Source organism: Macaca mulatta, chromosome 20 (genome assembly GCF_049350105.2).
Source record: "Macaca mulatta isolate MMU2019108-1 chromosome 20, T2T-MMU8v2.0, whole genome shotgun sequence".
In the NCBI taxonomy this organism is placed as follows: domain Eukaryota; kingdom Metazoa; phylum Chordata; class Mammalia; order Primates; family Cercopithecidae; genus Macaca; species Macaca mulatta.
In genome coordinates this window covers 8310125-8327692 of record NC_133425.1, presented here as the reverse complement: position 1 = coordinate 8327692, position 17568 = coordinate 8310125, and the positions used below count along the sequence as shown (strand labels likewise).

Genomic DNA, 17568 nt, shown 5'->3' with positions numbered 1-17568 from the left:
GATCCTAAGACCAAGTATAGGATACGCCAATTCCTACACAGCTTCGATGGGCACAAAACAGAAATGGCAGCTTTATCTTTCTGCATCATCTGCTATTTCCAGGAGGCCAAGGAGAAGGAATAAATTTTACAACTATCCACTTATATCCCTGAATTCTGACAACAGAATGCACTAATGAAGGACCTTCAACGTGATAACACGGCCACAGTCCTAGTCATCCTGGATAGCAAATCTGGAAATACATTTTGATTGCTGCACTTAGGACACATTTTAATTGTGGCTTGCAGACAGTTATCCTTCAACGATGTGGTAACTAAATAGATTTCTATTTTTCTTCCACTCTCTTTCTAAGAAAGCAAAACGAGATTAAGGAAAATGCATTGCATTGAGATGGACAGGTATTTACATTTCAGTTCTAAATTTCTTTCAGAAATCCTTAAAAAATGCCCCCCTCAGGCCTGGCACGGTGGCTCACACCTGTAATCCCAGCACTTTGGGGGGCCGAGGCAGGCGGATCATAAGGTCAGGAGATCGAGACCATCCTGGCCAACATGGTGAAACCCCATCTCTGCCAAAAATACAAAAAAAAAAAAAAAAAAAAAAATTAGCTGGGCGTGGTGGCACGTGCCTGTAATCCCAGCTACTCTGGAGGCTGAGGCACAAGAATTGCTTAAACCAGGAGTCAGAGGTTGCCATGAGCTGAGATTGCACCACTGCATTCCGGCCTTGCGAAAGAAAGGAACTCTGTCTCAAAAAAAAAAAAAAAAAAAAAAAAGTCACCTTAATAAAGGAAGTTTTCTTTTGAGGTGGTGGAGGGGCTCTTAAAGACACAGCCGTGAAAGGAAAAGAGGGAGAGAGGTAAGGAGGAAGAAAAAGAGATGGAAAGACAGAGAACAAAAATGAAGAGAACAGAAGAAAATATCTACAGATGAGATAGCTACCAGTACTTAATCACACTGGGGGTCTCCCAGAGGGAGCTGGACGCCTGAGTCACGTGGGAAGGGAAAATTCCATTGCACTCTCTTTGGTAGTATTTAAATTTTGAACCCTATATATGTGTGCTCTATCCAATCAAATGCGCCAACTATCAATTCAAAACATTAATTCATTTAAAAAGCAAAAACAGTGACCACAAAAGTAACAACAAACAAAGCACTGGTTCCTGATGTTAGAGATGGGGCTATTGGAGCCTCACTGGGGACTAATGTAAATGAACCATTATGTTAATATCAAGCCACTCCCTGCATTTATGTAACAGAGAGGGGAAGACTCCATTCTTGAACCTAAACAGCGCCCCTGTCGACAATGAAGTCATCAATGAGAAATAATCCCTTAAAATGCAAATAAACCCTTCATTACCTACTGTGTCCTTAACTTGCCAGGCAAGTGCCATTTGCAATAGAGATTTCAAGATTATCTTAATTCTCAGGAATTTATCAGGGACTCCTGGAGACAAAGGCACATATTTCTCTTTATCTAGCTCTGACCTAGTTCTGGCCATCGTCCCCATCCAAACAGCAAGAGAAATCTGAAGTTGTAATACATTATTTAATAGGATGAACCAGTAATTCAGACTGCAGGAAAAAAAAAAAAAAGGCAGTAAGAGAGTTCAGAAAAGCTTAAAACATCTTGAAGTCTGTTCCATGAAGGAAAGGGTCACAACTAATGTTGGCACAGGTACTTGAAGGAAAGTGGGTAGAGAGGGCCATACTGAGATAGTACATAAATATGCATAAAAGAAACAGAAAACCTTAACTCGCTTCCTTGGTTTCATGCACCTGGATTCTGTTATTTTACCCAAGTACTTGACAAACCTGATGCCAACAGCAAGTGTCAGACGCAAGCAACTCTACAAATTATTGCCATCATGACACTATCATTAGGTAAATGCTCTGAAGTTACAGGGCAATGTACGAAGGTATTAGGCCTGTCTGATACATTATTCTTATTTATTAGACACCTTTGGGCACAGTGGTTTCCCGACGCCAAATCACACTGTTGTGGTTTTAAAAGCAGCATATTCCTCTAATTTTTATAACAATTTGAAAACATGGCTACAAGGCACATTGTCCAGTAAAAACTGCCAACTTCCATTAGTGACATGAAAGATAGACCAATCATAATTTGAATCTCGTCCACCGAAAACATGAATTCATTTAAAAGAAAACAAATGGGGAGAAATCCCATCGTTTCTAAAAATGCCATCCCCATACCAAGAAGAATGTCCACTGAGACGCGATGAAAGCAGAACAATGTCACCAAGCTCCATTTATAACCAAACACTCCCTCCACATCTGGGGAATACTCCTTACACCGATATACCTGAGCACCAAGAGAGTTTCATTTTTAAGTGGGGAAATAGAATATGAGGTTTAAAATGTTGTCTCCCTCTCCCATATACACAAATGTCACTAAAACCAAGAGGTCTATAGATAACGCAAATTCTCCTAGAAAACGCCCTTGACATATTCCTTGCTCACCCACCCCAGTCAACAGCCAAAGAGCTTTTTAGCCACTCAGCAAACAGCCTGGTATCCATATTAAGAAGGCAGCAAGCCATCCTTTTGACCTTTGTTATTACTTAGACCTCGTGCTGTACATAAAAAGACTACAATGATGTCAAACAAATTCCAGAAGAGAAGTATTTATTGCTGAAACTAAATCAAAAAATCCATATCTACTATAATGGCACTTCAAAAGAAGATATACTGTATTTACCAGCTCAATCAATACTAAATTAGCTGGGATAAATATTTTCAACTCTACCAGTCTTAAGATGAAGCCTGTTATTTAGAATCCGTGTCTTGGGAGAGACAAGGAAATTTTTGCTTATCACACAAAAATGAGAATCAGGAAGCATTTCACAAGCAGGTGCACCTACCCTTAGCTGCTCTCTTTCACAATTCATCTGTTGTCTTGAAACCTACAAAGAAGAGAAAACGAAGGGGAAAAGTCAGAAGGCTCTGCATCAGAAAAACATGAAAGAAAACAGAAAGTTACTTTTAATTACTCAGCTCAAAGAAAACCCATAATTAATTAATTATGTATTTAATTTTTCTTTAGGTCTACATAGCTCAAGCCTCACATAGCTCAAGCCTCACTTAGAGTTCAATTGTGTTATTCAGAAGCACAGCTAGGATACGTCAGAGACTGGAAAGGGGATTAGGAGAGAGGTGTAGGAGAATGTGTGGGAGGCAGCATCTGCCTGGGATAAGGGCAGCTCCCCTCTCGTCAAGAAACCCCCCACCCTTTGCCCTGAAATCTCCGGCTTGCCCTATCTCACAGGTGCAGGAATTCCTCCATAAAGGTCCACTCGAGTTGGTTGTGATAAGTCAGTGGAAAACACACAGTCTTCTCTGATGTTCAGGGCCAGCAGTGTCAGCTACATGCCTTGACAACTGGGTTATATTTTATGGTCCAGTTCTAATCTGATGGTAGTAAGTCCCCATAGGATTGTACTGGGGAGAATTCTGAGGTCAATCCTTCTATCAGAGAAAGAAACCCCGGTAGGTTTCTACTTTCAACCATCAGATAGAAAAATGGGTGTTAGCAATACATATGCCCTGCATTAATTATCTTTGCCCTGTTGACATGTTTTACTTAATGTCCAAGGATGCTTCTTTAGAGTGGCCATATAACTTATTATCCAAACAAGAAAACATAGGTGGGTTAAGAGGGATGGGTGGAGTGGTATTACATGATTATACTAAGAACACAGATAAAAAGTAACACACACAAGGAAATTTGAAATATATGGTCATTCTGTCATCAGGAGCTAGTAGACTCCACTGTGAACTAAAATAGTTTAGGCCGAAATAAAATTTAGGTCTTCATTCGTCTTTATTCTGTATCTTTCCGGTATTTTTTTTTTTTAACCAATGAAACAACTCCCGACTTCCAGCACCAGACAATATACTGTAAGTTTTTGAAACTTTTACGAAGGGATATGGAGGTTTAGGAACCTTTTGATGTATATTTTACGCATTTTGTACAGAAAGTTTCTTCTGACTTCTTCTAAAACAAAAAGAAGAATCTTTACTTAAGGAATGCACCAGAGCCCAAAAATCTAAAATCAGTGCTTTTCTATGCCTTTTTTTTTACCCAGAAATATTACAACTAAGAGTAGCTCTTAAGAAAATAGGCAGAGAGGCACACAAATGTTTACTTCCATGTCAATGAACCACAGCATTATTTATGAAAAAAAATTATGATGTGTGATAATGGGAAAATTAAAAACATACTATACTGATAGTGTAGCATAACATGTACCATTGAGAAACAAAGTTTTAAATATAGAGATCTGAAAAATGCTTAAAAGACACCATTTAGTTTTTAAGAAAAGAAACCACAGAAATATACAATATTAGGGTTCCTATCTTGTGTTAAAAATACAGTGAAACAGATCATTAAAGAAAAGGAAGGAAGGCCGGGTGCGATTACTCATGCTTGTAATTCCAGCACTTGGGAAGGCCAAGACGGGTGGATGAACTGAAGTAATCCACCTGAGGTCAGGAGTTCAAGACCAGCCTGGCCAATATGGTGAGACCCCAACTCTACTAAAAATACCAAAATGAGCTGGGGGGTGGTGGTGTTGGGTGCCTGCAATCCCAGCTACTTGGGAAGCTGAGGCAGGAGAATTGCTTGAACCTGGGAGGCAGAGGTTGCAGTGAGCTAACATCCCACCATTACACCCCAGCCTGGGCAACAAGAGTAAAACTCCGTCTCAAAAGAAAAAGAAAAAAAAAAAGATAAAAGTAAAGGAAGAAAAAGAAACTAAAGAGGAAAAGACTAGGAGAAATACTCCAAAAATTAAAAAAGAAACTGGTACAATTCTATAAACATCCAAAAAAAAAAAAAAACCCACATTGAATTATACACCTGAAATAGGTGACTTTATATTATGTAAATTATGTCTCCATAAACTGTTAAAAGATGAAGTGGGGAAAATTCATTGAGAACAGAGAGCAAATTAACAGTTGCCAGAGGACTGGGTTAATGGAAAAGGAGGAGTGACTGCTTAATGGGTATGAGGTTTCTATTTGGGGTGATTAAAATGTTCTCAAACTGGATAATATTTGCAGAACATTGTGAGTTTACTTAAGCGCCAGTAAAATGTATACTGTAAAATGGTGAAAATCCTAAATTTTATTTTACGTGTATTTTAACACAATAAAATAAATGAAGTGGGTAGCGAGGTTTCGGTTCTTGACAAGATGGAGACAAAAGAATTCATCCTGCTTCCCTGACTGAATGCAGAGAGGAAAACTGTATAGAATGCATGGGGCAGCTATTCGAGATCTCCGAAAATTAAATAGCAGCAAGTGGAGGGGGGAACAAAACAACCAAAATTTAAAGTACCACCAGATAAGTGGTACCACCACCAATACCCCTTAGTGTGGGTGCAAGGTAGCCAAGAGCTGAAAATCAGACACCCAGGCAGATAGAGACTCAGGAGAAGCACTTTGGTTTTGTCTTGAGAAACGAGACACAGGAATCTTAATGCTTAGAGAATAGGGAAAATCCCCATTGTTCTTTTTTTTTTATTATTATTCTTTCTTTTTAAAAGTTTATCTCTCCTCTTAAGCTGCAGTCTCCAGGCAATCTCAGGATAGTGTTCCTGTATAAACAACAGTAGCAAGTGGGGCGGCTACAGACACTTAACATCTACGACTGCGGTCCCAAGAGGTTGGGCAAACAACTCCCACCTCCCATTGCTTTTCTTTATTTCCTCTCTTCTCTCGACACTTGGCCCTAAATGCAGACTCAGATGCCAAGCATGTGAACAGAAAAATGAAAAACAAACAAAATACCACCAGCTTTCTGGGTGGAGGACAAAAAATGGGGAACCCTCGAAAACAAGTATTACTTTGAGGATCCTGGAGAGAAAATAATGGGGGAGAATTACCCTCATACGGTATTTTTTACAAACTCTTGCACTCACCTCTCTGCTCATGTCTGTTTCTGACCCTAAAAAGTTTCCATAAGCTTTGATAATTGAACTAAGGAACAGACTACTGCCCACGTCCCAGACTTGATATGTACATGGGAGACACCCAACAGAACTGATATTGGAAACAAATCCACAGAAGAAAAGCAAGAGCTTTCAGCCTGAAACCAACAAGATTGATTGCTTACTAAAACAAACATATCAACAACTTCCATGGGATTTAAACAAGGCCTAGAGTCTCATAACACAATCTTCAATATACCCAGGATACAAACCGAAATGACTTAGCATACAAAGAATCAGGAAAATCTAAACTTGCATGGGAAAAGACATTCACAGACACCAACATCCAGATAGCAAAGATGTTGGAATTATCAAATAAAAACTTTAAAGCAGCTGTTACACAACTGCTCCAAAGAGTAAGAAAAAACGCACTGAAAATAAATGAAAATAAAAGAAATGGACAGTGTTAGCAAAGAAACGAAAGATGTAAAGAACCAAAAGGAGCTGGGCGCGGTGGCTCATGCCTGTAATCCCAGAATTTTGGGAGGCTGAGGCGAGGGGATCATGAGGTCAGGAGATCAAGACCATCCTGGCTAACATGATGAAACTCCATCTCTACTAAAATTACAAAAATAAAATTAGCTGGGCATGGTGGCAGGTATCTGTAGTCCCAGGTACTAGGAAGGCGGAGGCAGGAGAATCACTTGAACCTAGGAGGCGGAAGTTGCAGTGACCAATGATCGTGCCACTGCACTCTGGTCTGGGAGACAGAGCAAGACTCTGTCTCAAAAAAAAAAAAAAAAAAAAAAAAAAAAAAGAACCAAAAGGAAATTTTACAACCGTAAAAATAACCAAAATCTCGGACTGGGCACGGCGGCTCATGCCTGTAATCCCAGAATTTTGGGAAGCCATGGGGGGCAGATCACCTAAGGTCAGGAATTCGAGATCAGCCTGGTCAACATGGTGAAACCTCTTCTTTACTAAAAATACAAAAATGAGTGGGGCGTGGTGGCAGGCACCTGTAAGACCACCCTCAGGAAGCTGAGGCAGGAGAATCGCTTGAACCCGGGAGGCAGAGGTGGCAGCGAGCTGAGATCGTGCCACTGCAGTCCTGCCTGGGCTATAAAAGTGAGACTTCATCTCAACAAAATTAAATAAATAAAATGGAATAAAATAAAATCTCACTGAATGTGTCCAAATACAGAATGAAGACAACAGAAGAAAAAGAAGTAAACTTGAGCACATAAAAAATATCCAATCTAAACACAGAGGAAAAAAAATGTAAAAAAAAAAAAAAAAAAAAAAAGGGAAACTTGGGCCGGGCAGGGTGGCTCACGCCTGTAATCCCAGTACTTTGGGAGGCCGAAGCAAGCGAATCACGAGGTCAGGAGATCGAGACCATCCTGGCTAACACGGTGAAACCTATCTCTACTAAAAATACAAAAAATTACCCGGGCAAGGTGGAGGGCACCTGTGGTCCCAGCTCCTCGGGAGGCTGAGGCAGAAGAATGGCATGAACCCGGGAGGCGGAGCTTGCAGTGAGCGGAGATCGCGCCACTGCACCCCAGCCCGGGTGAAAAAGCAAGACTCTGTCTCAAAAAAAAAAAAAAAAAAAAAAGAGAAACTCAGAGACTGTGAAACAAATATCAAAAGGTACAACATTTCATGTTACTGTAATTCTAGAATATAAGGATCAAGAGTTCACTGCACAAAAAACATGCTAAGAAATAATGGCTGAAAACTTCCTACATTTGACAAAAGATATAAACACAGTTTCAAGAAACTAAGAGTTAAAATCAATGAAATCCACAACCACATATATCATAATCACATTGGTACAGCCTAAAATTAAAACACACTGAAAACAGCCAGACAAAATGCAATACTTGTAAAGACCCAACAATTCAAATAACTATGGATTTAAAACAAAATTCAAAGTAAACAAAACAGACAAATGAAAATCCAGAGAGGTCGGCAGAAAGTAGCACCCAGTTATTTAAATACTGAAAAAATAGGCCGGGCGCAGGGGCTCACGCCTGTAATCCCAGCACTTTGGAAGGCCGAGGCGGGCGGATCACAAGGTCAGGAGATCGAGACCATCCTGGCTAACACGGTGAAACCCCGTCTCTACTAAAAATACAAAAAATTAGCTGGTTGGTGGGCACCTGTAGTCCCAGTTACTCGGGAGGCTGAGGCAGGAGAATGGCGTGAACCCGGGAGGCGGAGCTTGCAGTGAGCCGAGATTGCACCACTGCACCCCAGCTTGCGGACAGAGCGAGACTCTGTCTCAAAAACAAACACACACACAAACAAAAGAACTGAGAAAATAACTGTCAACTGAGAATACTAAATCCAATGAAAATATCCTTTAGAAATGAAAGTGAAATATGAAGGTAACTAAGCAAATTCACTGCAGACGGACCTGCTCTAAAATAATCACTATAGAAAGTTTTCCAGTTAAAGGAAATATGATATGTGAAGGAAACTTCAAACAACAAGAAAGGAAGTGCTGGAAATGGAAAGGGTAAACATATGGGTAAATGTTAACAGGTGACTGTACTCTTGAGTTCATTAAAATATGTTTAATATCTTAAAGCAAAAAATAAAAAAAAAAGGCAGGGGCAGGGGGAATTGCATGAAGAGCTTTTCAATTTATGGATATACAATACACAAGATAAACAAAACATAGGCTGGACGCAGTGGCTCACGCCTGTAATCCCAGCACTTTGGAAGGCCGAGGCAGGCAGATCACCTGAGGTCAGGAGTTCAAGACCAGCCTGGTCAACACAGCAAAACTCTGTCTCTACTAAAAATACAAAAATTAGCTGGGCATGATGGCATGTGCTTATAATCCCAACTACTTGGGAGGCTGAGGTAGGAGAATCGCTTGAAACCAAGAGTCGGAGGTTGCAGTGAGCCAAGATCACGCCACTGCACATAGAGTAAGACTGTCCCCTGCGCTCCAAAAAAAAAAAAAAAAAGATAAACGAAACATAAAGACTAAAGAAAAAGAGACATACATGGTGATAAGTTTTCTTTATTATCTCCCATCTTTATTGAGGCACAATTAAAAAATAAAAATTATATATATTTAAGGTGTTCAACTTGGTATTTTAATGGATGTATAAATTGTAAAAACAATCACGAGAGTCAAGCTAATTAACATGGGTGATAACGTTTCTGTGTTCCAATTAAAGAGGTAAAATACTGAGTCTTGTAGACTGAGAGAAAGATATGTGTTATAATACCACCTTTAAGAAAACCTATAAAAAGTGATATGCCCAGAACAAATAATGTTAGAGTAACTGGATGTGCACCCACACACACACCCCCCTTTACCTAAACCTCACACTTTATATGAAAATTAACTCAAAAGGGAAAACGTATCTATGTGTAAAATATAAAAGTAATGGCCAATGCAGCTAAAGACTGAGGGCAATGCTTCCTTCTTAATGCTTTTCTGTAGTTTTCAAATTATCCTTTGTAACATGCAGGACATTAATAATCAGAAAGTATTTTAATATCAGTACCTTGCAGAAATACAGGTGTTTTAAAAAAATGTACAGTAATAGTGATAGCATTGATTTTCCTTAATTAATAAAAAGTTTATCTTGGCTGGGCATGGTGGCTCACGCCTGTAATCCCAGCACTTTGGGAGGTCGAGGTGGGCAGATCACCTGAGGTCAGGAGTTCCAGAAGAGGCTGGCCAACATGGTAAAACTCCATCTCTACTAAAAATACAAAAAAAAAAAAAAAATTAGCCAGACGTGGTGGCACACACCTGTAGTTCCCAGCTACTCGGGAGGCTGAGACAAGAGAATCGCTTAAATCTGGGCAGTAGAGGTAGGCAGTGAACCAGGATCGCGCCACTGCACTCCAGCCTGGGGAAAAGAGCGAGACTCTGTCTCACACTATTAAAAAAAAAAAAAGTATATCTTATAACTAGATTAGTATTTTTAACATCTGCCTTCAAATATTACAAGGATTTGCCAGACTCACAGGAGCACAATGTTGACACTGAAGGAACCAGGTGGCCTGCTGACCTCTGACCTGTGCCATGTGAAGTGGCAGCACACGATCATATTCCTATTGCAGACAATGTCAAATGCAAAATCCAACAGTAGCCAAGGAAATAGCCTTGCTGCCCTTCAAATGAAGCCTAATAAGGAAAATGAGATTTGCGAATAATGAAAAGGACATTTCAAGTAATCTCCATAGTAGACATATTTGTTTTTGCTGTGTTTATTTTTCCCTGCACAGCATCCCATATTGTTTTGCTTATATTCTAGTGATAATATCCAGCTTCTTTTTTGGGGTCATGCACCTGTTCTATTTCATAAGTAATTAAGAAACTGGATGCCACCACCACCACCATACTCCACCCACTGCCAACCCCTTTGTTTGGAAGTGGGAGTCCCTGGCCAATTTGAGTCAATTCAGTGACATACATATCTCATGAGTAAGGTGGCCAGTGACCTCCCCTCCTTTAAGTAGGGATCATCAAATGCAGATCCATGCTTTCCTCACATCTTCCCTGAAGACAGAGCTGTCCACTGCACAAAATGGCAGAGTCCCATCACGTGTTGTGTGTTTCGGCTGCAGCCTTGCTCATCAAACAGCATCCCAAACAGGGTGTAACAGTGCTCGGAACACTCACTAAGTTATTGCTGCAACAAATGAGGCTCTTTAAAAAATTTCCCCATAACCATTATGGGAGAGGCTCGGGGTGCGGGGGTTGGGGGGGGTTGGAAAAAGGCACCTGTAACTCCCTACAGTCTGTGATGAAGAAAGACCCTACCTGTGCACTCTTTAAAAGCCAGCCTTGAAACATATCTTAAATGTACACTTCATCAAATGTCATTTCATTTGGAAACTAACATGTGATATTTTTTTTCTCCCATGGCAGTAATGCACAAAACCAATATATTTTATGGCCTAAATGAAAAAAAAGGGAAGTGGAAGGTCGGGCGCTGCTCCTTTAAGATGCTTCCAGAATCAAATACCACTCTCGAAAGGGCTGCCAAGTAAGCACTTATGAAAGGTTAGAAACTGAAGCAATAAACTTCAGCATGAGACCCTTTGCTCTCCTGGTTGAGTGGGATGTTTAATAGCAGGGATTCATCTTCCCCATCTCCTATCTTCATTTAGCCAACAGGGCCAAAGACGCTTTCTCACACTCAGCGTTTTTCATCCTTCTCCTGACTTTGAGTTCTCTCTTATCAGTTCTTCCCGCTTTATTCTGACCCTATTTCCAGTCTGATTTTCTCTCCCACACATCAGACTGGCTCTGCAAGAACTAGAACTGAGTTTTCCTTTTCTCGAGATGAGTATGATGTTGGAATCCACTTGTTTACTCATCCATCCTTTCATATATATCCATTTACCCACACACATACACACTCATACCCACACATGCATATATATGTACACATATATCTCAAGCACCTTCTGGACGTCAGACACTGTCCTAGGTGCCAGGAATACAGTAGCAAAGAAGGCTGCTGGAGCTATTGTCTAGGTGGGGAAAAAGATGAAGTCTATGGATAATTACAATACAGAGAACATGTGTACAGTGAAAGTACAAGAGGTACTCACAGTGCATAGGAGGTGGCCAAACTTGTATTAGAGAATTGAGAAAGGTGTTAGTGTATTTTGTTTGTTTTTGTTCTGTCTTTTAGACAATGTATCCAGGGAAAGAATGAAAAAAATATATATTCGGAGGAAAGGAGCGGGGATGTGTGGAAAGCTCAGTGAGATTATGGAAGTGCAATAATTGAATATGGCAGAAGAGTCAAGTGCAAGAGGGAATTGGTGAGAGATTAACTTGAACTGGGGGAAATAGGAGTCAAAAGAAATATACGATACACAATAAATAAATGGATAAACAGATGTGCATGTTTTCATGTCCGCAATAATAGAATGGAAAATCCAGTTTTCAGGACAATTGTGAATCACTTAGAAGGAAAGCACTGGACAAGTTTAGCAGCATAGAACTCAATAAATCAAATCAATTGGTAGCTGTGAGTATTTCTCAGTGTTGCTGTTTTTGTAATCATTATAAATTTTTCTGAAACAAGATGGCATTCTCCTATAAACACACGTCTCCAAGTACCTAAGGTGAGCCCCGCAGTTTGCCTTTTCCTTGATGCATTTCAGGATTATGATACACATTTGAGATGTGTACTCTGGGTACTAACTGCCTAACACTGTGCTAATGAAAGAGGATGTGTATCTAAATGACACCTCATACATTTTAAAGGATGAGTTCGTGTCCTTTGTAGGGACATGGATAGAGTTGGAAACCATCATTCTCAGCAAACTATCACAAGAACAGAAAACCAAACACCGCATGTTCTCACTCATAGGTGGGAATTGAACAATGAGATCACTTGCACACAGGAAGGCAAACATCATACACCAGGGTCTATTGTGGGGAGGGGGAGGGGGTAGGGATAGCATTAGAAGATATACCTAATGTAAATGATGAGTTATGGGTGCAGCACACCAACATGGCACATGTATACATATGTAACAAACCTGCACATTGTGCACATGTACCCTAGAGCTTAAAGTATAATAATAATAATAAAAGAAATTCTTAGTGAAACTCAAAAAAATGTATAAAATAAATGACACATTGTACATTTTATTTAAAAAAGACAGGGGAGGAGTGATGAATACAATAAAGATGATGATACAGGGTCATATGTGACAGAAAAGAAAACAATAGGGTTCCAGGGCTGCTCAAAGGAGAGGCAGCAGCCCAGCCTGCTGAAAGAGGAAAGCAGTGGAGGAGACATCAGTCAGGTGTTTCTGGACATGAGACCCTCGATGTAGCCCTTACTGAGTAAATAGGAGTGGAGCAGGCGGACCTCCCCAAGGATACAGAAACAAGATACTGTGAATGGCACAGTCAAAAGTTGGACAAAGTAAGGGAGAACACTAGATTGGGGTGTGGAGGGTGGAAGCGAAGGTACTTTGGGATTACATAACATAGGTTTTGCTCAATTTCAACTATGCTGCTAGGAAAGTAATTGTTTTAATCACTTTATTTATTTATTTTTATTTATTTATTTTTGAGACAAACTCTTCCTCTGTCACCCAGGCTGGAGTGCAGTGGTGCAATCTTGGCTCACTGCAACCTCCATCTCCCAAGTTCAAGCTATTCTCCCACCTCAGCCTCCCAAGTACTTGAGATTCCAGGTGCGCGCCACCACACCCGGCTAATTTTTGTATTTTTAGTAGAAATGGGGTTTTGCCATGTTGGCCAGGCTGGTCTCGAACTCCTGACCTCAAATGATCCACCCGCCTGGGCCTCCCAAACTGCTGGGATTACAGATGTGAGCCACTGCGCCCGGCCTTAATCACTTTTTGCTGAAATAAATTTCACACTAACAGTCGTTAAAATGTATCCAACATTTATAACATGTCATAAAATGAGCTAAACAGTTCCTAGTTACGAGCTCAGTTAATTCTCAGAACTTTGTAAGGAGCTGACAATTGATTTCATTGGCTGATTTGATTCTAGCTCTATTTTACAGGTAGAGAAACTGAGGCACGGAGTGAGTAAATTCCTGAAACCATAAAGATAGGAAGTATTCAAGAGGGAATTACCATCCAGATGGATTGACTAGGTTTCCTCTCTGAATCACTGTTGTACACAGCTTCCAGGGTCAAGTAAATCAGCCAAAACCATGGATACCGACATTGTTAGCCTTCCTCCCCCAATCTGTGCCTCACTTGTCCTTAGCAGGTACTCATTAGCTACTCTACCCTGACAAGATGCTGTTTACACACTTGTGTTTCTCTACAAGACATGCACTTACTAGCTAGTGTTATCTAGTTCCATAAAACACATACATTTCCATACCTGGCTTCTTGAGGTAAGGACCAGAATAATTTCCACCAAATTAGATTTCTCTGATATCAAAGCACTGAGCCCTTCTGTAGATCCAGTTTTCTCCCCAATGGAGACTGGAGGTTCAGGATCAGACGAAGGAAGTCCAGTCCTTGTACATCACCTACGTAATGTTGGCCACATTATATAGTCTCTGCAGGCAATTTCCCCATTTGTACCATAGAGACAATATGGTACCTGCATAGTGTCTACTATTATTGTGAGCATAATCTATTTGAATTACTAAGCAAAGCACTCAGCACATTTAAAAATTCAGCAAATACCAGCAATTGGTATTCAAATTAATGAGAGAGACAGCAGGTTTTCACAAGAAGTACTGGGTCCAATGACTTGGGTCTAAATCCTGGCTTTGTCCCGCAAGGCAACAGCTTCTTTGAAATTTCGAAAGGTTTGATACTATCTTTTTAAGAAGTGTGGCTAAATTGGTACCAATTGTTTTGAGGGGGCAGATGGCACTTATCACAATGCAGAACTTCTATTTCCTTTAATTCAATGGTTCACATTCTAGGAATCTCTTTAACAGCGCGCAAGGGCAAATGAGGAAATAAGGACAGCGCTTGTCATGGAACAGACCCAGAACTGAGAAGAATGCCACTGTCCACAAGTAATGAAATGGTTAAAATAATTGTGGTTCATCTACATTAGAGGCTGAAAAACTTTTTCTCTTAAGAGCCAAATAGGAAATATATTACACTTTGAGAGCCATACACTCTCTTGTCTTTGCTGCAGCTACTCAGCTCTGCCATCATGGTAAAAAAAAAAAAAAAAAAAAAAAAAAGAAGCAGTCATTGATACAGTGTGTAAACAAATGGTTGTTACTGTATTCCAATAAAATTTTACTTACAGGGTCGGGCGCGGTGGCTCACGCCTGTAATCCCAGCACTTTGCGTGGCCAAGGTGGGTGGATCACGAGGTCAGGAGTTCAAGACTAGCCTGACCAACATGGTGAAATCCTGTCTTTACTAAAAATACCAAAAAAAAAAAAAAAAAAAATTAGCTGGGCATGGTGGCAAGTGCCTGTAATCCCAGCTACTCAGGCAGCTAAGCTGGGAGAATCGCTTGAACCCAGGAGGTGGAGGATGCAATGAGCAGAGATCGCGCCATTGCCTTCCAGCCTGGGGGACAGAGTGAGACTCCATTTCAAAAACAAAACAAAACAAAACAAAACAAAAAAAACTTTATAGAATCAAGCAGTGGGCTGCCTTTGGCCCATGGCCATAATTGGCCAATCTTTGATCTATAGTATGGAATACTATGGATCCATTAGAAATTGAATGATTTAAGTAAGGATGTCCATGATGAAATAAAACAAAAGCAAGTTAAAACAATTTTTAACCTATAATCAATTTATGCATAAAAAAACAATGCACACACACACACACATGCACATACACAGAAAAATATCCATTTATACATGGAAAAAAGTCTGGAATGATAAACAACAAACTTCAGACAAAAAGCACAAAAATGATGTCCTGGGAACCAGACCAACAGTGGAGAAGAAGGGGCAGTGGAGCTGGTTTTCTCACTGTTAATCTTGGATGCTGTTATATCACTTCAACTTCTTCCAATGAGCATGCATCGCTTTTATAAATTCATAGAAAGAGCAGCCATAATCATATTATTTAAATGGCTTCTAAGTTATAGGGTTATTGTAATAATTAAATGAGATGTTATTTGTAGAGCATCAAAGCCAAACCTGGCTTGGCACATAGTAAGTGCTGGATTAATGGTCGCTATGAAATAACTCAGCCGGGTGTGGTGGCTCACACCTGTAATCCCAGCACTTTGGGAGGCTGAGGCAGGAGGACCACGAGGTCAAGAGATCGAGACTATCCTGGCCAACATGGTGAAACCCCGTCTCTATGAAAAATACAAAAAACTAGCTGGCATGGTGGCAGATGCCTGTAGTCCCAGCTACTTGGGAGACTGAGGCAGGAGAATTGCTTGAACCCGGGAGGCGGAGATTGCAGTGAGTCAAGATCACGCCACTGCACTCCAACCTAGTGACAGAGTGAGACTTTGTCTCAAAATAATAATAATAATAATAATAATAATAATAACAACAAAATAACTCCCCATAGCACCAAAAGAATAAATATAGGGTAGCTATCTTGAAAAACAAAACAAAACAAAAGCTCCAATTCTGCAGGGACATTACATATTTTTGTGTGGATTCTCTTCAGTAGGAAAGTAAAAGTACAAGCGTAAAATAAAAAGAGGTCACTTTGCTTAGTCTGCTCCTAGGGTCTCCTATGTAATGTTTATTAGATATCTGAGTTTACAACGGCCTGAAATCTTTGAATATAATACAGTCCTACAATCCAACGTATGTTTGTAATCATATCCATTGCTTTTTACAACTGTATCACACAATAAAGTGTGTCCTCTGATTCTAAGAAGACAGGATAGTTTATGTCAGATAAGCAAATACAGATCCCACCACTGGTCATGGCAGTTTTTTTTTTTTTTTTTTTTTTTTTTTTTGTCACAAGGGAGAAAAAGTGTGTTGTAGTAGTAAATTCTTAGGATTCGGGAAAGGAGGTGAGAAATAATCAATTTAAAAAATAAAAACAAAAAGTCACAACAATGACTCAAGTCAGCAATGATTAACTCGACTCTGGCTCATGTTGTATAAATGAAAAAAAAAAAAAAACACTTGAGAAAATAACTTGGAGAACCCACCCAGCTCTCCTATGATGTTTTCATCTTAACCTTGGGGAGGACCATTATCTGCTGCTAAAATCTTGTCTGGTTTTGAAAGGATGCCAGCTTTGGAGGGTCGAGAAAGATGGAGGAAAGAGCTTGACAAGGCTAAGTACTAAGTAGAAAAAATAATAATGGATTTGTTGTTATACGTAAACTTGCACAACAAACCCAAATGCTGAAAGCTCTAACATATTTAATTTATGGCTAACAGTCCTTAGGAATACTTTACAGAGCATATCCTAAAATCTCAAAACACTTAGCATTCTTAGCACTTGAATGACCTATGGTGTGGTATCTTCCAGGCAGGACAACTCATTTAGTGAGCACTTCTCCTGCTGTTCCTTTAAAAATCATATTGTTTGGTAATAATGGTACTTATATCAAGAGACTCACTGTTCTGGCTGTAAGTCACTGGAGAAATTCAAGTGTTGGTTATCTGATTAAAGGGATGTCAGAGGTCAGGATGCCCACAGAACTTGAACAAACCTCAAATTACAGGTTTTAATAAGGTGTTTTCTTGGGAGGAAGTGCTTTTCACACTCAGTCTGCCATGCACCCACTTGGTGAAGACCCCATTATCAACAAAAGAAGTCCCCCAGGTCCAGGCAGATTAATCAGATAGACAAACATTGAGCAAGACATGGCAGCCCCAAGCAGCACATGACCAAGATTCCCTTCGGCCTCCCACATCTGCTTTCTGCAAGAATGCAGTCTTGTGGAGTTGTTCATTTCAGGTTTGATGCTGGTCTTGAAATGAAAGGGCTGCCCCTGGCCATGAAGAGCCTGGCTGGTCTGACACATGTAAGCACCTTTACAAGCTAAACCATGAAATGTCTTTCCATCTGATACCTTGCAAGGTGGAAGAAACATATTGCCTATTATTTATTCTAATAATAAACCATTACCCCAGGCACATTTTTATTCTCCAGATTTAATAAGGTATTTTGTGAACCGAGGCAGAGGAGGGTTGGAGAAAACAATTGCCGTTATT

General features: G+C 40.1%; 1 protein-coding gene across 31 annotated transcripts in view; it reads right to left on the bottom strand.

The window, feature by feature from the left end:
* RBFOX1 (RNA binding fox-1 homolog 1) overlaps positions 1 to 17568 on the bottom strand; it is a 2485711-nt gene that overhangs the window by 660529 nt on the left and 1807614 nt on the right. For all 31 annotated transcript variants that reach the window (XM_077985562.1, XM_077985561.1, XM_077985605.1 and 28 more), the window contains one exon: positions 2882 to 2923. In XM_077985562.1, the coding sequence (XP_077841688.1) occupies positions 2882 to 2923 (42 nt within the window). The remainder of the gene's footprint in view (positions 1 to 2881; positions 2924 to 17568) is intronic.